Source organism: Apodemus sylvaticus, chromosome 5 (assembly GCF_947179515.1).
Source record: "Apodemus sylvaticus chromosome 5, mApoSyl1.1, whole genome shotgun sequence".
Lineage (NCBI taxonomy): Eukaryota > Metazoa > Chordata > Mammalia > Rodentia > Muridae > Apodemus > Apodemus sylvaticus.
The window spans coordinates 104,165,358-104,188,938 of record NC_067476.1 but is presented as its reverse complement, the minus strand read 5'-3'; the positions used below and the strand labels follow the sequence as shown (position 1 = coordinate 104,188,938).

The 23,581-nt window shown below is 49.0% G+C and overlaps 1 protein-coding gene across 1 annotated transcript in view; it reads left to right on the top strand.

The window, feature by feature from the left end:
• Frmd5 (FERM domain containing 5) overlaps positions 1–22,703 on the top strand; it is a 39,232-nt gene extending 16,529 nt beyond the window's left edge. The window contains exons 6-13 of the mRNA XM_052183411.1: positions 3,588–3,675; positions 9,609–9,697; positions 12,720–12,783; positions 13,204–13,295; positions 14,833–14,907; positions 16,045–16,113; positions 16,798–16,904; positions 20,955–22,703. Of these exons, the coding sequence (XP_052039371.1) occupies positions 3,588–3,675; positions 9,609–9,697; positions 12,720–12,783; positions 13,204–13,295; positions 14,833–14,907; positions 16,045–16,113; positions 16,798–16,904; positions 20,955–21,532 (1,162 nt within the window). The 3' untranslated portion in view covers positions 21,533–22,703. The remainder of the gene's footprint in view (positions 1–3,587; positions 3,676–9,608; positions 9,698–12,719; positions 12,784–13,203; positions 13,296–14,832; positions 14,908–16,044; positions 16,114–16,797; positions 16,905–20,954) is intronic.
• The last annotated feature ends 878 nt before the right edge of the window (positions 22,704–23,581 follow it).

The window sequence follows — 23,581 nt, the reverse complement described above, 5'->3', positions numbered from 1 at the left end:
TAATCTATAAAAGATAGATTAAATTTAAACTACACTTAAGAATTTTGTTTATTTTTACTTTTCTTTATTATTTTCTTAAATAAATAATGACACTTTAAAAAGAAGCAAAATAAGAAGAAAGTCACAAATTGTAATCGCAACCTGAATTACTCACAGAAGAATGTTCTAGGAAGAAACAAATCAAACCAATTCTATGTGTCTATGGGAGAATTGGAAATAGGGCAGCGGATAAGAATGGGAATATATTTATTGCAAATTCTTAACCTATAATAGGGTTCATGAACTTCCTGTTCTGGGAAAGGACAGTCCTGGCTCGGGGCGGGGAGCTTCTCTCTCATAATTCTGAACTTAAACCAGAGCCTCCCAAACCATGACTTTGCCCGTGCCCCCAAAACCTTCGTCTTTGCTCAAAGGTTTTTATGAACAAACATAACCCAAAGCTTCCTTAGCATTTGCAGACTATAGGGGTCGACCCTGTCACTGTTAGGGAAATGGTGACCCCTTGTGGTAAACATCGGGATGACACAGACCTGCTTGTGGGCTCCCATCATGGATGTGTGCTGGCTGCTCAGAGGGTAGGCTGTTAGGGAGTGGGGGGCATTTCTGCAGAGAGTTAGTTCAAGGCAAGGAATTCCTCAAGAAATGATGGCTACTGTGAAGACCCAGGAGAGCTGAGCCAGCTCCAGAGGTTAACCGATTCCAAGGGGCGGATTCCTTCAACATGGAGTGAAGACACTTCTAGGAGACAGGTGACAAGCCATGCTCCTGCCACTCGGGCATTTTCCAAACACCTCGTTGCATCTCAGGCGCGTTGGTAGATGAGGGGTCTGCCTTCACCTGATACCTACAGACCCAGGCTCTGCCTCGTTCTCCTAGGGTGGAGATGCCCAGGTTTTCTTTCTTCCTTCCTGCGACTTTGGCAGCTCCCACGGGCACAGGCTGTAGACTTGTCTCTTGATCTACTTTCCAGAAGTGGCACAGCGGCTGGTGCGTCACAGCACCAAGGGACAGCTGCCTCTTCAGGGGAACACCTGAGGGAGCCTGGCCTGCTTCTCGCTTGGGTGGGCTCGCCCCCCTGCTCTGCCACATGACTTTAGGCAAATGATATATTTAGTAGTGAACAATGTTTGTTCCTGCCCGCCAGCCATCAGAGCTGATGAGTTTACAAGCTGCCCTCCCCACTCAGTCTGCTTTTCCAGGATCCAGGACTCTGCATGCAGATGAGCCCAGAGCCACTGCCACCACCGACTCTGTGGTGGCTTCATCGACACGTTCCAGGAGGCAGGCAGGAGAACCATGCCAAGGCCCCTCAGACAGCGGGAGCTGGCTTGTTTCCATTAATAGCATCACCCTGTGCATGGAGAGCCGTGGGGTGCAGACGCAGGGCAGCTTCTCCTGAGAGTCCCACATTCCTGTGCCCTTTTGGCCAATAGATAGGATTGAGTGACACTCAAAGTGTACACCAAACCCTTTGTATGGTGGCCCATGTCACATCACAGATGAGAAAGCTGTGTGCAGTAGCCAGCCTACAGACATGTGGTCCCTGCCTCTGCAGTATTGCAGATTATGAAATACCACAAAGTCATTGTCTCTGAAATCTCATCAGCTGAGTGCAGTGACAAATGCCTTTAATTGCAGCACTTAAAAGAGAGAGGCAGGGAGATCTCTGTGAGTTCAAGACCAGCCTATCCAAAGTGACTTCCAGACCAGTCAAGGACATTGTAAGACCCCGTCTCAAAAAAAAAATTCCTATAACATCTGGCCAGTGAAATGATGCAGTGTGTAAATGCACTTGATGCCAAACATGACATCCTGAATTCCATCCCCAAGCCCCATGCAGGAGAGACCCAATTCTGGCAAGTCATCCTGTCTGTCTGTCTGTCTGTCTCTCTCTCTCTCTCTCTCACACACACACACACACACACACACACACGCGCGCATGCATGAGATAAGACACTAAGCTCACAACAGCTAGCCCTGTCCACCCTGCATTTTCTTTTAGGGTTTTGGTGATGATGTTTGCTTGTTTATTTGTTTTGATTTCATTTTTTTTTGAGGCAGGATCTCATGTAGTCCAGGCAAGCCTTAAACTCCTGAGCCACCCCCTTCCTCTACCTGCTGAGATTACAGACGCTGCATACTAGCATGTCTACCTCGCCTGTATCTCAGAGGACTGTCCTCTTGGAGAAGCCCCTCCTGATCCTTGCTGTACACACTGAGCCCACCAGACTAGCATGTCTACCTCGCCTGTATCTCAGAGGACTGTCCTCTTAGAGAAGCCCCTCCTGATCCTTGCTGAGCCCACCAGACTCATTATGAAGCCTGTTTCACTTTGTGGGTTGTTTTTAATTTTTACTTTTTATTTGTGCATGTGGGTATTTTGACTGCATGGGTGTCTATGCACGCGCGGTGTGTGCACAGAGCACTCTGAGGCCAGAAAAGGGCACTAGATCCCCTGGGACCGGAGTTATTGGAGGTTGTGAGCTTCCATGTGTGTGCTATGGATCAAACCCAGGTCCTGTGGAATAGCAACCAGTGCTCCTGACTGCTGCTATCCCTCTAGCCCTCGCTCTGAACTTTAACCTTAGACTTTGTTATGCCAGAAAGCATCCGGGAACCTCCAAAAGACGGCCGATGAGCCCCTTCCGATGGGATAGCATTAGGGTCTCTTTATTATAAGCTCGGGCTTGGGCTCTCCTCCAACCCAACCCTGACACGGCGGGACGGGAAGGGAAGGCAGAGCAGCCTCGAACCCTCAGCAGGGCAAGAATTTATAGGGAGTGGGAGTGAGAGGGTGTCCAGTAGGCAAGAATCTAACAGGATGCCTATTGACAGGCGAGGCGGGTGCTCTGAAGCAAGACCACGAACACTCACAAACGGTCTGAAAGTATGTCTGAGATGTTGATTTAACTGTTGCTAGGAAGTAGCTAAGGAGGAATTCTGGCCGAGGACAAGGCACGGGGTCCTTCCTAGGACGGGGGTGCAGCTTGGATTCTACTGCAGGCCAAGTGCTCAGGCTTCTTCTTTTTTTTTTCTTTTTTTTTTTTTTTTCTTTTAAGATGGAGGCCCAAGATGGAGTAGGTTTAGCCTCCCAGCTTGCATCTCTAAGTTGGTTCTACAACCAAGCTGAACACTCTCTGGCCAAAATGGGAATGTGTGGCCCACTCTAATCACATCTTTTCTTTTTAAATGCCTCATCCCAGTGGGAGTGAGAAAGCCTCCTCCCACCCAAGGTGAGACTCAGAGAGATGGCAAAGCCTTCCTCAGGGTCAAGTGAAACTGCTGACCGTGTGTGTGTAGAAAATGTCCACAGTAACTTTCTTCCCCCGCGATGTGTTTGGCCTGAAGATGGCTCTCCTACAGAGACTGCTCCGAGCAAGATTAGCTAACCTTGCCTCCACCATTCAGCTGTATGTAAAACCCATGTCCCTGTTCAGCTGTCTATAATAAACAGGCCAAGCTTCCAAGGTGCTGCAGCTGCTCCACCAGAGAGCCCAGCCCACCCAGCCAACCATTTCCTAACAGGGAGTTCACCCCTGGGGAGTCGCTGGAACCACAGCCCTGAGACCATCTCCTTTCCATTCCAGTGGTCAAACACCAGCAACTTCGGAGCTGAATTTCTTAAGAAAGGCCCAGACATTAGAGACCTATGGAGTGGACCCTCACCCGTGTAAGGTAAGACTCCCCTCCGTGGTCTTCACTGACTGTGTCTCCTGGATTGAAGCACAGAGAGGCCCTTCAGTGTACGGGAGCGCCTCTGCCTGCATCGGTGCCATGTTGAAACCTACTCTGGGTTCATCGCTGCCACATCACTGTCAGAGGACCCCAGGCAAAGGCAATCTAAATAACAAATCCAAACCCAGTGCCCAGCGTTGGCAGCCGTGGGTAATTTGGTGGCAATCAATCGAAAGGACATGTGGAGAGCTCCCCACAGGGAACAATCAGCAGCTGATCAGCAACTGTTCACCCTTTACTGACCCATAATCTAGTTTCTTTCCAAGAGTGGGTTGTATTTCCGATAGTGACAGAAGTCACCACATGGGACTGCAATGGAGTCACATTTGATTCCATTACACACCTATGAGGGTAAAGCAGGACCCAACCAGGGACAGTGCACCCAGGAAAACCTCTGCAATTATTCATGTGTTCCCGGCCTTTCAGAGAGGAATTCGATAAGCCTGCCCCGCCCCTGAGAGCCAGGAGGTCCACAGAGTCACACACCCTTTCCTGGCTTTGGCCACCCCCTCCCGCTCCATCTCACATCCCTGCTGCTCTGACGTGCTGATCACCGCCTGTCTTTCTTTCCGGCAAAGGCTGCAGGACCAGCTGCTCTAAGACTGAGAGTCCAACAAGATCAGGGTCTTCTTCCTCACTGCGGAAGGGATGCTGTAACAAGAGTGGCTGTGTTCCTTTCCTAGGGCCACTGTAACAATGTTGCAGACTGGGTGGCTTAAACAGTGCAGACTTACTGCCTGTGCCAGAGGCTGTGGGTGTGGCTCCGTGGTGCTGATGTGGCTGGTTCCTCCTGAGAGCTGAGAGAAGGTTCTGTTCCAGCCATCTCAGCTGGGTGACAGTCATCCCGTCATCCTCCTTCATCATGGGTCTTGTCTCCCATCTGCAGTGTCAGTGTCTAAATCTCCCCCCTTGGAGAAGGAGACCAGTTAGTACTGGACTGGGGCACCATCGCACAGCCTCAGCTTAATTTTAACCTCTAAAGACCCTATCTCAAAAAAGAGATCCCGTTCCCCGTCCTTGGAGCTAGGACACCTGAATTTGGAGGGAGAGGATACAACCCAACACTTAAGAAACAGAATAAAAACCAAGGAGTACGAAGGTGAAGCCTCGGAGGTGATTTCATTTTGCCTTTGAAGCGATGAAAACCTGGAGAACATTCTGGGATGCAAACTTCCTCCCCTGTCCACTGGGCAGCTCACTGCCAGACAGGCCTATGCCCTCAGGGCCGGCAGTCCCGGGCACATCCACACATGTCTTTATAGATGATATATCATCATAAGAATTATCAAAGCTTCCTAAATATGTCCTGTGTATGACAAACCTGGTTTAGATTGGTTGTGATGGACAACCAATGATATGTGGTATGCTGAAAAAGATGCAGAGGCAGGAGGTTTGCAACCAATAGTTTGAGATTATCTTAGGCTACACATTTAGCCAAACCTATGGCTCATGCCATTAATCCCAACACTCAGGAGGAAGAATTAGATGGGTCTCTGTAAGTTCGAGGCCAGCCTGGAATCAGGACTACACAATGAGATGCTGTCAAAAAAAAAAAAAAAATCTTTCAGCTACTCTGCAAATTGCTTAGACACTCTCAGCAAGCAGCAGGGAACCTCACAGGAGAAAAGTATTGAGGGGGAGAATCTTGCTCTAAGCTCTAGTCCTGACCTTGCTGGATTCTGACCTCCCCCATCTGTGAGTAAGAGAGTAATAAGTATGACAGAACTTGTTGCCTAAACTGGTAAGTCACATCTTGTAGAAATGCAACCTTCCCTATTGCACAGAAAAGTTGTCCTAAAGACAGGTGTGGTCATTAGAAGGTACCACTGGACAAGGAGTCCAGTCCCCTTGAGGCCTCATGTAAGAGGAGTAAGAGTAACAGCACTCAAAGGTAGGTAGGTGGTGCCTCAGAGCAAGGCAGCAGACCTTGGTAGGTACAGTCTTTGCTATTGCTTGTGGAAGCCATGGTACTGGCAGCCACAACCTAAATCCATTGTATACTTCTGAACCGTGGACTCCTGGCTCAGCTTTGACTTTGACAAGTTTGTCCATCATGGGCACCCAGAGGTTGAAGAGGTTAGAAAAGGAACCAGCCTCACTTCTCTGTGTGTGGCCTAATCCTACCTGCCATAGCTTTTCAACTCCTCCAAAGGAGGGAGAGGAGGATACACCCAGGCCGATTCCCATTCAGAGCTAGTGGTACTTTCCTGTTAATTTTTACTCACTCTTCAGACGGTGCCGGGTGGGCAATCTTCTCCCTGTTTTATAGAAGTTGATGTACTAGAAGGCCGTAGTTCACAAGACCCTGAGAGGCAGAGGAAAACTTGGAACTCGGCTCATTTCCACTGTTGTGTGGCTGTATAGGAGAGAAGCCTGAGAGACTTGCTGTGGGGGAAGGGAGAGACTTTTATCCCACATTCCCAGACCTGGGCCTCCGCTCATCTGGGCTATGCCGGGGCCCCACTGCAGACGCCACACATGACCCTCAGGTCACACATGACCCTCAGGTCCTTTTATTAGGCCCTGGCAGTGTTTCCTCAGTCCTCCAAGACAGAGCAATTCAGAAGTCCTCACTCTTATCTTTAAGTAGCCTCACTTTGGTGACGTGAGGCACCCTTTAATGTCGCTACAAGGAGAGCTGGAATAAGCTGGCACCGTCAGGGTAATAAATACTGATGATTTCTATTAACAGGGAGGCAATTACTGGGCCCAGGGAATCTGGGGCATGCGGCCCCAGGGAGGATGGAAGTGGGATCGTTTTGATAATTAAATGAGAGCAGACTGCTTCGGCTGGGCTCTGTTCTCCTGGACTGATTAAGAAGCTAACGTTGGTCCTGTGCATGCTGACGGTTGATTTCTGCCAGAGTGTCCTTGTCTGGGCCTAGGACCAGAGGGAGGCTGCCTGTGGGTGTCTGGCCTGGCAGGACCCCACCTCCAGCCTTTGCTGTGGCCGGAGAGAGGCCATTCCCTGCGCCTCACCTCTGCCATGTCACAGCCTCCAGTGCCTTCCTTTCTACTCTCTTCAAATTCATGACCATCCAGATCTTCCTGCTTGAAGATCTGCTTCCACACCCAATTCTTAACTACAAAGTTGTCAATATCAGAGGAAAGAAGATGAAATGTTGGGGTTTTGTCTGAAGTCCAAGAGTCTTGGTAGCTGTGATCTTATTGACACAGCCATTGGTGAAATGGTCGCCCACTATGCAGAACTTCTGAGGTATCAGCCCTACCTAAAATGTGGAGAAACTAAGGGACTTAGCTACAGTCACACAGTGCAGCCAGACCTGGACCTAACAGGCCTGTGGCCTTTCTGCCTGATTGCGGTTGCTCTAGCAAGGACGGAGACAACAGAGGCCCTCCCAGCCACCTGGCTTCTTCCCTGCTTTCTCCATTACAAAATCTCCACTTTCTCTCTCCAGGCCTGACCCTCCCTCTAGCCCAGTGGTTTTTAGCTTGTGGGTCACAATCCCTTTAGGGTGACCTTTCACAGAGGTCTCCCAAGACTATCGGGAAACACAGATATCTGTGCTGGGGTGGCAAGCTCTAAAGATGAGTAATTTATATTACGCATTACGATTCATAACAGTAGCAGAATTAGAGTTGTGAAGTAGCAACAAAATGGCTTTATGGATGGGGTTCATCATACATGAGGTTAAAAGGTTATACATCTATTGAAAGGTCACAGGGTCAGGAAGGTTAAGAGCCACTGCTGTCGCTGCTCTTCCTTCTAGCCCTTTCCTGTGCCTCAGGAGGCTCTATGAGGCACCCTTTCCACCTCTACTCCAGCCTTCCCTTATAAGGAAAGTCAGGACGTACTTCCCCCACCATAGCCCTCATCACTGTTTTATACCATATCTGCTAAATCTTCCTATAGCCTGTTCTACATGAGCGCAAACACAATGAGGTTGTGCCCCTTGCATCTCTTGTCTGAGTCCACCCCGCACAGGGCCAGAATGCTTTCCAATGCCAACCCTCTATCTCAGATCGGCTGCCATGTTTATGCCAGTCCAGTCAAGTTAGGCCTGCCACCTGCTGGCAGGCAGGAACCATGTTTGTATGCTGTGCCTTGTTCCCATATGTTGTGAGTCACCTCCAAGCACTGGTGACAGGCAGGAGGAAGCCAGACACCTGACTCAAAAGAAGCCAGGCTTATGTCTTCTTTTAAAAGCCCTTCGCTAAGCCCTTGGGTTGAATGACCCTGTGCTTTATGGCCAAGTGTCTGGCTCTCCACAGCCCAGAGGAAATGGCAGTGATGAACTTAGTCCCTAAGGTTTGGAGAGCATTCATATTCCTGGGCCCAGATGCTCACACCTGCAAGCCTGACTCTGTGAGGCAGCTTTAAGGCAAATGCCTTTTCCCTTGAGGTAAGGCTCACTGGGCCCTGCAGAGGATCCCCGTCTCTAAGGCCAGTCAGGCTAATTGTCTGTGCCTGGATGGCAAGCAAGCTCTGAAGCTGAGAGAAACCAGAACTGCCCACTTGATAACAAGGTTTTCCAGAAATCTCCATCCTCACTCACGTATCCTGAAAGCAGATCCTGACCCAATGTCTTGTTCCAAAGGAAGCTCAGTGGCCCTCCAGTGGGCAGCCTCTTCCACCCAGAACCCTCCCCTTGGGGGAACCAAGCCCCAAGCTCTCTGATGTCACCCCACTTGCTCAGTGGGATCCCCGGCCCGGTGCTGACAGACGTGGGCAGTTCTGCTCATCCAGTTGCTGCTGCTTCTGTCTCCATCTAAACTTCCCTGAGGTATTACTCCCATGGTATTATGTACACAGAGACAATGATAAGTTGCCTCTGTTAGCTGATTTGTTTTGGCAGAACTTGGGATTGAACCCAGGGCTTTGCATGTGCCGCTGAATCATATCCCCAACCCTCTTTAACTTCCTACTGAGTTACCCAGACTGACCCTCGAACTTACTCTGAATTTAGGATCATCCTGCCTCAGCCTTGGATTGCAGACCTGATTAGTAACCATTTACACACACACACACACACACACACACACACACTATAAAATTCACCCTTTCAGAGTGCAGTCAGTGCTTTTTAGTACACTCAGTCACCCCAACCATCGAATTTTAAAATACTTCTATGATCCCATAAAGGTCCAGCCATGTTGTATATATGAGAACCTCATTCCTCTTTACTGCTGAGTAAAATCCCAGTGCTCTGCTCCATGCCTCTTGCTTATGTGCCCACTGATTGATGAATATTCTTCTCCGCAGCTGGACTAGACTGCTCACAGTGTTAGGCTACGCTAAATAGTTGTAGTATTAACGTTCATGCATGTTAAATGTTAAAATTCTCTTGGGCATATCCCTAAAAGTGAAATTGTTGGGTCATGTAGTAACTCTGTATCTAACCATTTGGAAAAAATTCCCAACTATTTCCCAAAGTGACTATATTATGTTAAAATCCCATCAGCAGACAATGGTCTTGACATTGTCTCTGGCTGTGCATGTCAGCCCACAGAGGCTGGTGCCATTCATTACCACATATTGTACGATGTCACCCATCATACAGTACAGTTGCCATCACACTGAGGCTCATCTGCTGGGACTTGAGCCGTGGTCTTGTGCTCTGAAATGCCCTGCACATCGTACGGTGACCTACTAAAAATCCCTGCTTCGCCTACAAATAGCATGGGTGTCTATCTGTGGTGTTTGAGACTGGCTTCTCATGCAGCCTAGGCTGATCCTGAACTCACTATGTAGCTGAAGATGACCTTGAACCTCTGGTCTTCCTGCCTCTACCTCCTGAATGCTAGAACCAAAGGTTTTTTTCCACTACCATAGACTTAGAGTAATATGTCTTCCACTTTCTCCTCTATGCCTGCACCTCTATGGCCCAGTGAGAAGTCTTTCCCTCTTACAGGATGTGTCAGGAAATGCTGCGTTTCTGGCCTTCACTCCTTTCGGGTTTGTTGTTCTTCAAGGAAACAAGAGGGTCCACTTCATTAAATGGTGAGTGTCTGTCTTCATCTCCAGAACAGATTCCTCGTACATCACTAACTAAGGAGGGGCTATGGTACCCATGTCCTTTGTCTGTGATGGGCAGCTGTGGTTTGCAGCCTTTCCCAAAGCCCTGAGTTGAGAATGAACTGATCAAGGTAGTGGTCTTCTCCGTGGGATCCTGTCCTTTCAAAGGGTGTCCCTGAGAGTCAGCAGCCTCTGCAGACAGAGAGGGCACTGGAGTTTGATCTCGAGGGAAGCCACCAACCAGAGCCCACATAAGGAAGGGAAGTCCCCAAGTGAACTAAGTCTGTGGGTCTGTGACTCCCTGAGGACCACAGCTGGCGTAACTAAGGCCATTCAGGAGCACCTCTCCATGCAGCCTAATGCCCTTACTCTTCTGACGAGGGAGGGAGAGGTTCATAGACAATTAAATGTCACCCATGACACGTAAAGCGCCTCTGCGCTCAGTCTGCAAGAGCTCAGACACTGCTGTCTCCCACACCTCCATCCTCGGGGCTCCATGTCACTTAGCCTCTGAGAGTCACATCCCCACTCTTCCCCTCCTCTCCCTGTCACATCGTGTATGCAGGAGCCACTGTGCACCGACCCACCTTGCGTCCCTCCTTGTTTCAGTTGCGGGTGGCTGGGCACAGACTTCTGTGTGTTGACATGTGGATATCTCGAGACCCGTTTGCTGCCTTGTCCCTTTCTTTCTTTCTTTCTTTTTTAATTTCATTTTTGTTTTTATTTTTTTATTTATTTTATTTTATTTTTTGGTTTTTCAAGACAGGGTTTCTCTTTGTAGCCCTGGCTGTCCTGGAACTCACTCTGTAGACCAGGCTGGACTAGAACTCAGAGATCTGCCTGCCTCTACCTCCCAAGTGCTGCCACCACTGCCCGGCTCTTAACAATTTTGTCCACATATACAATGTATCTTGATACTATCCATCCCAACTCCTCCGGCCACTCCGTGACACACACACACACACACACACCACACACACACCCACAATGCCTCTCCTTCAGGGCCTTTGTTGGTTTTTTGTTTTTTGTTTTTTGTTTTGTTTTGTTTTGTTTTTTTGAGACAGCTTCTGTCTACATAGCCCCCTGGCTGACCTGGAACTTGCTATGTAGACCAGGCAGGCTTCAAACTCACAAAGATCTACCTGCCTCTCCCAGAGGCATTAAAAAATCTACTGGGATTAAAGGTATATGCCTAGCACTTTTTTTATCCTTTTTTTTTAAAAAAAATCTGTTTTGGGTTTTTTTGTTATTGTTATTGTTGTTTTGGGGTTTCTTGAGACAGGGTTTCTCTGTGTAGCCTTTGCTGTTTTGTAACTCATTCTGTAGACCAGGCTAACCTCAAACTCAGAGATGATCTGCCTGCCTCTGCCTCCAGTGCTTGGCACGTGCCACCACCACACTGCTAAAACAGTTTTTCACTACATTTATGTGTTTTGTATGTAATGGTTATACATGCCAGAGCACACATGTGATAGTCAGAGGACAGTTTTTCACAGTGTGTTCTCTCCTTCTACCATGTGGGCCCTGGAATTAAACTTAGGTCACCAGGCTTGGCACCATTTCTCACTGAGCCCTTCAACAGCAGTGCCCATCCCGTTTAAATATAGCCAGAGTCCAGTTAGTGCTGCCTGCATGTGCAACCTATCGGGAGACACACACACACACACACACACACAAACACACGCAGCAGCCATGTAGGTCCACAGCTACCGTTGGATCCCCACGTGCCCCTCCCCCATCTGCTCTGGAATTACTAGCTGGTTTGATCTTGCAAAAAGCAGCTTCACTGACCTAAGATATACATGTAGATATTTAGAAAACAATCTGTTCGGCAGCACATAGGTTCAGGAGAACCTATAACCTCACCAGCAATGGCTTTTTGACTACTTTCACAGCGTTAGGCTTCCATTCCTCTGGTGCAGGCCTCAAATCCACTCAAAAAGCAGTTAGTTAGGACCCAACAGTTCTACCACTATTGAATACCAGTGGGCACACCCTGCTTGGCAAGTTAGTATTGTTGCCGCAGGGGCCATCACTGGGTGAGTGCATTGGTAGCTCTCTTCCACCTTTGGGCACTATGAGAGCTACCTAGAAGGAAGTTTCCAGGTTGATTTCTCTGTCTTGCAACCAAAGTGTTAGATCTTCTGCAATACAACCTTCCCATATGGTTATTGTGGGCACCAAGAGTAACAACAATACCCTGTGCTGTTTGGGGGGCTTCTGGGAGCCTCCCTAACCAATAGCTGAAAGCAGTTTGTGGAGGTGAGGTCCAGGCTGTGCCATGTACAGTAACCATGTCACTTCTTCTGATTTGTGTCTGTCCCACGGGTGACGTACCCCAGTATCCTGTTTGCCTCTTTTACTGCAGCCATTCACTGGGCTGGTGGCTTCAAGGATTTTTCTACAATAACCCCTAAGCCCCTTTCCTGGTCAGTACCCTGCACGGCTGTTCCATGTAATCTGTCCTCTCTCTTTGGTATGTTGCCCCACCCTTCCCTGAGATCGTGTGACATTTGTCTGCATTAAACCGCATTCCCATCCAGTGGCACAGTCACCTGAAAGACTCAGCACCTCAGCACCTGGATGCGTTGTATTTCATTATTTGCTGTGATCTTCAACTTTGGCCTCATCAGCTATCTGTGGCGTCTTCTATTTGACAGTCCCATCAGATAATGCACCTGTGCTATGAATCAAATCTGGCAATGGTGCCCTCTTCCTGCACTCACTTTCCGTGCCAATGTTGCCCTTTCTAGCCACTGTTGATGAGCCCGAAATCCTCCTCTCACCCCAATATTACAGTGTGATTGACTGGAAGGCTGTGGGCTGAACTGTCTCAATGACTGTTCTCTGAGGCCACTGCGCTACTGTCTTGTTCCCAGTTCTAATTTTGGCTAAAATTGTGTCTGTGCCTGGAGCCCCTTCCAGTCGGGTGGGCTGTGCATCTGCATCACTGTGCATAAGCAGCCTGCAGCCAGGTGACAGACGGGCACTCTCTTTGTGCTTCTAGGAATGAGGTGACCAAGCTGAAATTTGAAGGAAAGACTTTCTATTTATATGTAAGTCAGAAAGAGGTGAGTGCCAGCTTCCTTCTCTTCAGGGAGGGCTAGGGCACTGTGATAGTCCCTCATAGTTGCAGCCAAGAGTAAGGAGTCCAGAGGAGGACATCTGCCTCCTTGGCTGAGACAAAGGTGGAGGTATGTGGGGGCGGGAAGGCCCGGTTCTGCTGACAGCACCCAGAGGATGCACTCCAGAGAGGATGGCCTCCAGGAAACATAGTCAGATGAGGCTCTCTCCCTGACAGGGCATGCCAGGTGGATGGATGTTCTGCTTCTCACCAAGAGCTCTGTTAGGCTTGCCAGGTGTAAGGTGGTAAATCGTTGTGAACCTCTTCTAGCTAGCCAGCTGCTAGAGGGCCTCCCACACCAAAGGACACAGGGTCCTAGGTCTCTCCACTCACCTCAGCTGTTTCTCTATGGGATTTTTTTTTGCAGGAAAAAAAGATTATTCTCACATATTTTGCTCCAACTCCAGAAGCCTGCAAGCACCTCTGGAAATGTGGGATTGAGAACCAAGCCTTCTACAAGTGAGTGGACACTCGATGGGGACTCATGAAGCTGTCCCAGAGGATAGGCAGGCCAATCCAGAGAAACAAGAAACCAGCAGAGTGATCTGGTGTTGTGGCACAAAAACCCAGTGGATGTCTTAATTTGAATCCCTGCCTCTGTGGGACCCTGGAAGGCAGGAGTACCATGAAAGACCACACACAACCCAGAGCAGCGTCCTGACCTCAGACCTCAGCCTTAGGGAGAACTTGGGGTCTTCCCTCCTGGTGGGAGGCTCAGAGCCCAGTGCCTGGGAGCCTAGGGCAGGAGAGCTAGAGATGGTAGCCACTTGGCCTGCTACTGAGAAGCTAGGTCTGAGCCAGAGATAACTCTGCTTGCCAGAGAGTCTGGAAGAGTCAGGACTTCTGCATCCACTTTCCTCTGAAACATTAATATGCACAAAGAAATGGACCAGAGAAGGCTGAGGTGACACCAAGCAAAAGTTTCACCAAACCCCTTGGCACTGCTTTAAAACAAAACATTACGATTCATATTTTAATAGTTGTTCTGGGCTGCAAATGTAGTTCATTCACTGGAGTACTTAGGTTCAATACTCCCGCATTACATAATCAAGGCACAGTAACAGAATCCTGTAGTCCCAGCTTTCAGGAGATGGAGGAATAAGAATCAGTTAAAGACCATCCTCAGATATAAACTAAGTTGCAGGATAGCCTGGGCTACATGGGACCCTGTGTCCAAAAAACATTACAGTGTCAGATAGTGTAATATATTCCAGTTAAGGTGACCCTTGCTATCACCAAATACTGTGATATGCCACCATTGGTGATAGCTCTACTATCTTGAAGGAGTTTGGGGAAAGAGATACTCCAGTCAGCAGGACACAGAACTGTTCCAGAGCTGACTTGGGAAGGCGTTCTGTCTTTAATACTCACTGTGTCCTTGACTAGCACGGGGTGAGCTGACCGAGCAGTGTGCCCCACCCTGTGCCCTGTGTGGGCTTCCTTCTAAGGGAACACTTTTGGTAGAAGCTTTAGCAAACTTGAATCTCCCTGCTGTTGAGAAAGCCAAGAAAGCAGTTTTCTGTGGCTGCTGCCTTCCCCTCACCTGTGAGGACAAGGCCCAGGTTTAGTGAGCTGTGTGAACCTAGAGAGAAGCAAATCTGAGGGACCAGCTCTGTCCCTGACAGGAGCAGCCTGGGAAGGAGAGGGAGGGAGTCCTCAAGGCTCTCATGGCCCTGGGAGTTCAGAAGATCCCCATCCTTTCTGCCAAAAGAAATGATGCATCATCCAAAGAAAGCGATCGCCACCCATCTTTTCCCTGTCTTGGGGCCTGATTTCATTCCTAGGAACAAACACTTGTTTCCAAACCCATGTGTGGCCACTCCGTTGTGGAGACTTCCTCCTGGTGGGTGGCACACTCCCGCACAGAGAGCCAAGGGCTTTTTTCTTGAACCTGAAAGGACATTTCAAGTAACCTTTGCAGGCTGCACTGCACACCCTCCATTAACCTGTGAGGTAGTTTAGGCCGCGTGTCACTCCAAACTTTGCTTTGCCACAGGCTGGAGAAGTCAAGCCAAGTCCGCACAGTGTCCAGCAGCAATTTATTCTTCAAAGGGAGCCGGTTCCGATACAGGTAAATACTGACCGTAAGTAGTCATTCCAGATCTTTCCAGACCCTTCTCTAAAGAACACTCTGCACCTAATCCTGAGAACAGAGGAACCAGCTCACGGCAGGGCCTGGCGTTTCCTCCCAATTCCTGAGCGCTTTACTCTCTTCTCTCTCGCTTTCTGTCTCTCGCTTTCTGTCTGTAGGTCTCTTCTTCCCTTACAGTTTACCTCACCAAGTGAGAATAAATCCACTACCATAATTTTTGAGCCAAATTTAAAGCAAGCTTTATTAACTACTGGCCAGGATGATGGGCACTCGCCAGGTCCATGCCCAGCATTCCCAGAGTATGGCGCTGTGCCGAACTCCTTTAGGCCAGGGCGTATAAAGGCAAACCTCGCAAGGCTACATACATGTGATCAGGCACATGGTGCAGTTGGGGCAACCAAGCTTGTTTACAGAAGTAAAACTACTCTGTGGCTGCTAGATTGTACAAATGGCCCCCAGCATTCCAGGAAGTTCCTTGTCCTTGGGCCACTGGGGCTAACAGGTTAGAGGCATTTTTGTTTTATAGATCTTTTAAGCACAGGAATTAAAACAAAGCATAACTTGGGGTGTCGAATGGCGCAGAGCCTCCTGGGGCTGGGAGAGTCTAGAATGAGCTGGGCTGGAGCTTTGTAATGTCATGACTGGGGGTTCTCTCTTCACAAACCTGCCATTTCTGTGTGCCGCCTCTCTGAGAGCTTTTGGATTTTTTTTTCTGGTGATTCATAGAAACTGGAGGAATCCTTCCCATTTAAAATTGGAACAGGGCATGGGTGATGACGTCTTTAATTCAGGCAGAGGCAGAGGCAGGCAGATCTCTGTGAGTTTGAGGCCAGCCTGGTCTACACAGCGGAGCTCCCAGCCAAGACTGCATAATGAGATCCTGGGTGGAGGGAGGAGCATCCCAGAGACTCTAGCAATGAAGAGCTAAATTAAGCCACCATGACTAGAACTCCATGCTAGAGCTCTGCCCCAGCAAGAAAGCTTTCCACAAAGACTGACGCCTGGGGAGATGGACAGGCCAGGGGCCATTTCTTGACTCAGCCGAAGCAATTGAGATCTTGAGCCTGGTCCTGATTCCTGCCTCTCTTGCTGTTTTTTGTATTTTCCACTTGACAGTGGCCGGGTTGCAAAGGAGGTAATGGAGTCAAGTGCCAAGATCAAACGGGAGCCGCCAGAAATACACAGGTAGGCTGCGGGGACTTTCAGAACAACCCAGCTCAGATCCCAGAAGCTCAAAAGATCTAGCAAGCCAAGCACCGTGAAGCTTCTGGCCAAATAGGTACAAAAGGAGGCAGGGGGCAGGAGAGTGAGGGGACCCATGTCAGCTGGGACTCAGGAGCAGCATACAGCCCGTAACACCAGCACAAGGCAAGACAAGCCACAGCAGACAGAGCATCTGAGCTGAACTGCAGTTCTAAAGATGTGGTAAACTGAAGACACTTACTTAGCTGTTCTGGAATTACCCCATTACAGAAAGCCTCAAATGACCTCACGATCCATGTCATGTGTGTCTACAAATCATGTATTTCTAGAAGCCTGCCTTCCCCAAGCCAGTAGACTCATGCCAAGAAATCTAGGATTTGTCCACCAGCCTGTACTTCTGGACACAGCCACCCCTAAGCAGCCTATGGGAGCTAGGGAAAGTGCAGGTACCATTTTTGGACATTTCAGAAGCATCTCATCTTGGGGTTCTATTCCTAACAGTCCTGTCCACTCCCTAAGACACACTGCAGAAAGGCTGGGTGTCCAGAGAAAGGACGTGAGGGGAATCTAACACAGACTGAGACTCGGGGGCCAGAGGTCTAGAGAACTTAAGTATCTAGACACCCCTATCTGTGCACTGAATGGCTCTCATCCATTTCACCTCAGAGCAGGGATGGTCCCTAGCAGAAGCTGTCCTTCTATAACCCATGGCCCACGACTGAGCAGCGTCCCCAGGACACGAAGAAGAGCTGTGCACATCTCAATCATGGAAGGTGAGTGTGCGCTCCTGGGAATGACACCAGTGTCTGCACACTGTGACGTAGTTAAGGAACTGTATTGGTTACTTTCTGCCTCTGTGATAAAATACTAGGACCAAGACAATGTACGTAGGAAAGTTTATTTTGAGCCAGGCACAGGCCTTTAATTCTAGTTCTTGGAGGCAGAGGCAGGCTGATCTCTGAGTTCCAGGCCAGCCTGGTCTACAGAGGGAATCCCAGGACAATGAGAGTGACACAGAGAAACCCTGTCTCCAAAAAACAAAGTGAATCATGGCAGAAGCAGGGCATGACAGCCTTGTCAAGTGGCAGGCTTGACAGCAGAACAGGAAACTGAGAGGAAACATCTTCAGATAAGTACAAGGTATAGCGAGAACTTGACATAGGGTGAAGCTCTAAAATCTCAGATCCCACCCCAGGTGACATACTTCCTCCAAAAGGCCACAGATCCGAAACCTTGACACCACCAACTGGGCACCTAGTGTCCAAACACCCAAGATTGGGGAGGGGGGCATTCTCACTCAAACCAGAGACTTGACTCTTATTTGCTTTAGAGATAACAGCAGTCTCTTGGGTAAGAGCCCAGTGACGGGTAGGAGGTTCTACACAAAAGGTGGGGACACAGCGGAGTGTTCAGTCCCAGCAATGATGTGGGGTGATCAGTACTTGGGAGGCAGAGGAAGCTGAGGCAGGAGGATCCCTCTGAGTTAAAGGTCAGCATAAAGTACATAGCAAGACCTCATCTCAAACACAGAACTGCTCAGGTAAGGATGAGTATCAGTCTGTGAGAGGGTCTCTGGTTCGTATTAAGTTTTAGGGTGTGATGCATGAATCTGACCTGAATAGTCACTTGTGGCCGATACAGAACTGAGGAGAAGCCTGGATAGGCAGCCGCCACCAAGACCGGTGGTGGCTTCATTTGTAAAAAGGAGCCCTCTCCCAGCCCGCTCTGGGACTGGAAGGGAGCTAATGCTCACGGAGAGCTTTTTGTTTTGGTTAGGGTGGAGGTGACAAAGCTTTGCGCTGTAGCTGTAGCACAGGCAGTCCTCCCGCCTCAGCCTCCCAAACCTGGGACCGTGAGTTCAAGGCACAGCTCGTTAAAGAGAGGCTCTCCCGCCTGGCCGTCTGCAGCTGTGGTGGGGTGACCAGCTGCTGACAAGCACATGCTGGCTACAGGGAGGAGCCATGAGGGATGGGACCAGGGCCTCAAAAGGCACAAACGAAAACCCCAACGCTTTTGGCTGTGTAAAGTCAGTTTATTTGAAGGTGCATCACAGAAGCCCCTGACTTTTCTTCTTCTCCTTCCTTCCTCCTCCTCTTCTTCCCTCCTCCTCTTCTTTTCCTCCACCTTCTTTTTCTTTTTCGGTATTTTCGAGACAGGGTTTCTCTGTGTAGCCCTGGCTGTCCTGGAACTCACTCTGTAGACCAGGCTGGCCTCGAACTCAGAAATCCACCTGCCTCTGCCTCCCAAGTGCTGGGATTAAAGGTGTGTGCCACCACAGCCTTGCTGCCCTCTGACTTTCCTAGAAAAGCTTCATCTGCTTTCTAAAATTATAAAAATAAATAAAATAACAATATAGCATTAGTTTGTGAACCACAAAATCTCCACAAACAGGGATACTTTGAAGACAAAGACAATGGCTTCTTTTGCTCTAGGGTCTGATACAGAGGCCCAGGGGACGCTCAGGAATGTCAGTTCCCTTTACCCACTGTGTCTATGGAGGGACAGAACGTGGTGCTCAGCCTAGGGGGTGTGGGAATAGTTGGACATGGACAGACAGCCCAGGCCCAGCCCTGGACCACTCCTCTGCACACAGCCTAGAGAACGCCTGCCTGCCTGTGAAAGCACAGCCTGCCTTCTGGGACAGCTATAGTTGGTCCGTGACCTTTCCCCTTCCCTCTGAGAGCCCGGGCCATGCGGGGCCTCAGGAAAGGAGCTGCAGGCTGGGAAGCATTGCTTTTTATGGACGCGAGCACTTCTGACTGAACCCAGTCCCTGATAAGGATGGCCTCTGCTCTCCGAGTCCCCTCACTGTAGCTCAGCCTGGCATGCGGCTCTGCGGAGTCAGCACGCTGTCCCCGGTGGAAGGCACTGCTGGAGGGGGCTGCCGTGGTATGAGTGTCCCTAGCTGGCCATTTCCTCTCCATACCTCCCGGGCCTCGCTGGGTTCCCTTGAAGGGGCTACGTTCCTGGTCTGCCATGGGAAAGAGTCTAATTAAGATTCATACCAGAGTCCACGTCCAGCTGCGGCTGACAAACCACTGCCGTCGGCCCCTAAGCATCCGCATCCTGAGGATGGGACCCCGGCTCCAGGGTAGGGTCCTAACACCTGTCCTCCCTGGCCCACTGGGAGCCACTTCTGGACAGAGGCAGCAGCTAGCGCACCTCGAAGGTAAATACACCTGACTTGCTGTGCCACTTTGCCCCAGCGCCCCGAGACTAATGGGCCTGATGAGGGGCGGGGTGAATGGTGGTTCCTATAGCAGGTGAACTTTCTGAAATATGAAACTTGCAGCAAATGGCAATATCTGGAAACCATTAAGGGAGGTAACCCAGACTCAAAGACAAATACGTGGTTTCTCTCATGTAAATATTACCTTTTAATCTTGCCATGTGAGAGATGTGAGTGGGTATGGGTCATGAAGCCAGAAAGGAGACCATGGGGGTGGCGAGGGGCTAGGAATGTCGCTCAGTTGGGAGAATGCTTGGGTCACATGCACAAAGCTCTGAGTTTCATAAATAAGGCATGGTTGCATACATCTGCACTCCCAGCAGCTGACGACGGGGGGGAGGGAGGGAGGATCACAGTTTAGTGTCATCTTTGACTACTCAGTGGGTTAAAGCCAAAGGACTCAAGAGAGTCCTTTGACTTTGATAAACAAATGAGCCTTTTTGAGAAAATAGAATACAAGGTGCTATGAAAGTGCACAAGAGGGTTCTGGGGTGGGGCAGTTCAGGGGAAAGGAGGACAGGGTGGGGGAAGGGCAGCAAAAGATTGTTTAGAAATGCCATAATGGAACCTAATACTCTAAATGGTAACTTACAAAAGAAACAAAAGTCATGTATTTCATTTAAAATACAAGACAAAGTGGGATGTTATTCCATAGTCAATGCTAAAAGCTTATGGTGGTATTTCTGGATAATTTAAGTATACATAACATTTTGAAAGAGATAAATTTCATATACAACAGAGATAAAAATTGATCCATAAAATGGTTTTGAACTGAAGAGATGGAGGGAGGAAAAAGGAGAGGGTGAGAGATGGGGAGGGTGCCGGCTACATCTTGTTCAGACTAGGCTGATATGGAATGACCGCACAGCAGTCTTCTGTTGAAAGAACAGAACATTAGCATGCTTGGTGAACAACTGTGGTGGTCAGGCAATCTACTAGAAATGCCTGCCCGCCCATTTTCTTGTCTATTGACGCCACCAACAGCTTAGTACATGCCAAGACTTCTGACTTGCTCTCCTGATGTCAGCCAGCTTAGGGATTAATCACAAGCCATGATAGTTTGTACTGAAGTGGCTGCTGGCACCAAAGCTGGACATACTTTGGAGATCTGGCTGTCATAGACGTCCTTGTGAGGGGACAGGCCTTTTAGAGTGTGTCATGTGCCCTCTAGAAGAAAGGAAGTAGGGCAGAGGCCAGGATCATGCCACAGCCGGGGCTTAAAGAATTCTATTTCATCAGTGACGCAGAAAGCAGTCCTATCATACATGCCGGAGGCCGTGCCAGGAAGAGTATCAGGAAATACAGAGAAACCAAAGCATCCAGAGTTCTGGGGCAGCGGCTCTTCATCACAAGTTTCTTGGGTGCTTGAGTCCCAAGGCAAGTGCAGGTTAGGAGTTGTTGAAAGACACAAATGAAAACTTGAAACATTTTTAACTGTCCACTGGGTACTTCTTTTGCTCTGCTCTTGATGTCTAAATATGGAGTCCACAGCTACTGCTCAGGCATACACACCTAGGGAACTGAAGAGACGTCACTGGATAGGAAAGAATTTTGTGACCTGGAAAGCTAATTCCTGTGCTTTTTGCCTCTCCAGGCCTCGAGTCCTTACGAGACAGCGCCCATTCCACACCAGTGCGGTCCTCTTCCCATGGGGACACCTTCTTGCCTCACGTGAGAAGCAGCCGGGCAGACAGCAATGAGCGTGTAGCTGTGATCGCGGATGAAGCCTACAGCCCTGCAGACAGCGTGCTGCCTACCCCTGTAGCGGAGCACAGCCTGGAGCTGATGCTGCTGTCGCGGCAGATCAACGGAGCCACGTGTAGCATTGAGGAGGAGAAGGAGTCAGAGGCCAGCACCCCGACTGCAGCAGAGGCGGAGGCCCTGGGAGGAGAGCTGAGGGCCCTGTGTCAGGGGCACGGCGGGTCAGAGCAAGAACAGGTGAATAAGTTTGTTTTAAGTGTTCTCCGTTTGCTCCTTGTGACCATGGGACTCCTCTTTGTTTTGCTCCTCCTCCTGATCATCCTTACTGAGTCTGACCTTGACGTTGCTTTTTTCCGAGATATCCGCCAGACCCCTGAGTTTGAACAATTCCACTATCAATACTTTTGTCCCCTCAGGCGATGGTTTGCCTGCAAAATCCGCTCAGTGGTGAGCCTGCTCATTGACACCTGAGAAGGCAGGACTCCTCCCAATAACTAGCCAGGTGGACCAAGGAACCCGGCTACCTATTCCCAGCAATGGGACCCATCGTGGAACCATCGGCACACACACCAAGTTCTCTCATGACTCAAAGTCCACTGCAGCCTAGGAGGGTTGTTTCCCAGAAGAAGAAAGGATATAGGCTAATGCTCTGTAAACTGGGAAAATTCAATTTCTTCAGAGGCTCTTCCAAGAAAGGCTCAGCAACTCAATGTTTCTCATCCTTCAATATGCAGGATAATTTTTGGTTTCAAACTTTAATTTTTCATAGATGTGTATTATTTTGAAATTATCCAAATAAAAGTCATTTATTTTACTATACTGATTATTGCAGTAGTGTCACCCAGTAGATGGGACACTAGCTGAAGACTCAGACTGTTGTCCTCTGTACCCTGCAATTTTCTCACTGGTGCCAGTGGGTTCCGGGAGACCCAGCAGGGCAGGCCAGGGCTGTGGACAGGCAGGAAGGAATGGCTTCCTTGCCAGAGAGAAAGGTTTAACAAAGTAAACTGTGTAGAATGATTAAATAGAAAGTTGCTTCTTACGACAGTCTGAGTTGGATTTTCTTTTCCTTTTGTTTTTTCAAATCTGAGCAGAGTGGGCATCTGAAGGGACCACCACTGCAGCAGCAGCAGCAGAAGGGGTGGGGTAAGTCTGTTGTTCCCTTAGACTAGAGCCTAGTGGGCATCTGAGTTCTATTTAATTTTTTTTCTGAAGAACCTCAAGACTTCTAGTACTTCTGGGGTGTTAAAGTGGCGCCAGAGTATGCTGTCAAATGTCCGATGGCAGTTCCGAGAGCCTTGTGCTGTCACCCACGAGCCCACGGGGCTGCAGGCAGCCCTGCTTGTCGTGCACAGTGTGCCCCCTCCAAAAAAAAGACTATTTCAAGCTCTATTTTAACAGCAAAATGTTATTTTCCTATCTATTCATATTTTGTTTTTACTTTATGAATTAAAAGATGCAAGATCTGAGGAAGGCGTCGGGAAGCAGCAGCAGCTTTGGAAGGGACCAGCAAACACTGAGCAGAATCTCTAAGCAATGCCTACGGGCCACAGAATTTGACCGTGGCGGAGACTAACACTTACTGTAGGAGTGCCACCCTTAGAGTCAACCTCTGCTCCTGGAAACAAGGTCAAGGAGTACTTAGCGCTGCTCACAGCAGCATAGGTACACACACACACACACACACGGTCAAGGACCACTTAGCGCTGCTCACAGCAGCATAGGTACATACGTGTACACACACACACACACACACATGGTCAAGGAGCACTTAGCGCTGTTCACAGCAGCATAGGTACATACGTGTACACACACACACACACACACACACACACACACACACGAACAGCAGTCCCCAGGCCTCTACACTTACCACCAACCGATAACACACAAGAGCTTGTTTTCATCTCAGGGAGACCGCTAAGTCATCTGAGGCCCAAGGCCTCATGTAAAGGACAGTCAAGGGGCACACTCCCGGGCCCAGAACACAGGGAGCAGAACAGACTGAGCTGGAGTATATCTGAGCTCCTCCTATTTTGTTGCCTGGGGTAGAACCATATCCACATCCAGAATATGACAGCCATTAAAAGCAACAACAACCCAAAAACAAACAAGGTTTTGAAGATGCTGGGAGGGCATTTACATAATTTTAAAGAAAGACAACATCCTTATCTAGACCAGAGGTCAACAAACTTAATGAACTTTTGGTTTTGTGGACCATGCTGTGCCACCCTAGCACGCCTGATAATGCATGCATAAAAGAACATGGCTTACTCCAAAAAAAAAAAACACTTTATAAAAGCATAGAGCTGAGGATGTGTAGCTCAGAGGGTAAAGTATTTTTCTAGCATGCATAAGGCTATATACATGTATAAGCATGTATTTGACTGCTAATAATACACAAAACCAGGTGTGATTGCATATACCTATGGTCCCAGCATTCAGCAGGGAGGCAGGAAGATCAGAAGTTCAAGGTAATCCTCAGTCACATAGTTAAGGCCAGCCTGGCATGAGATGTCT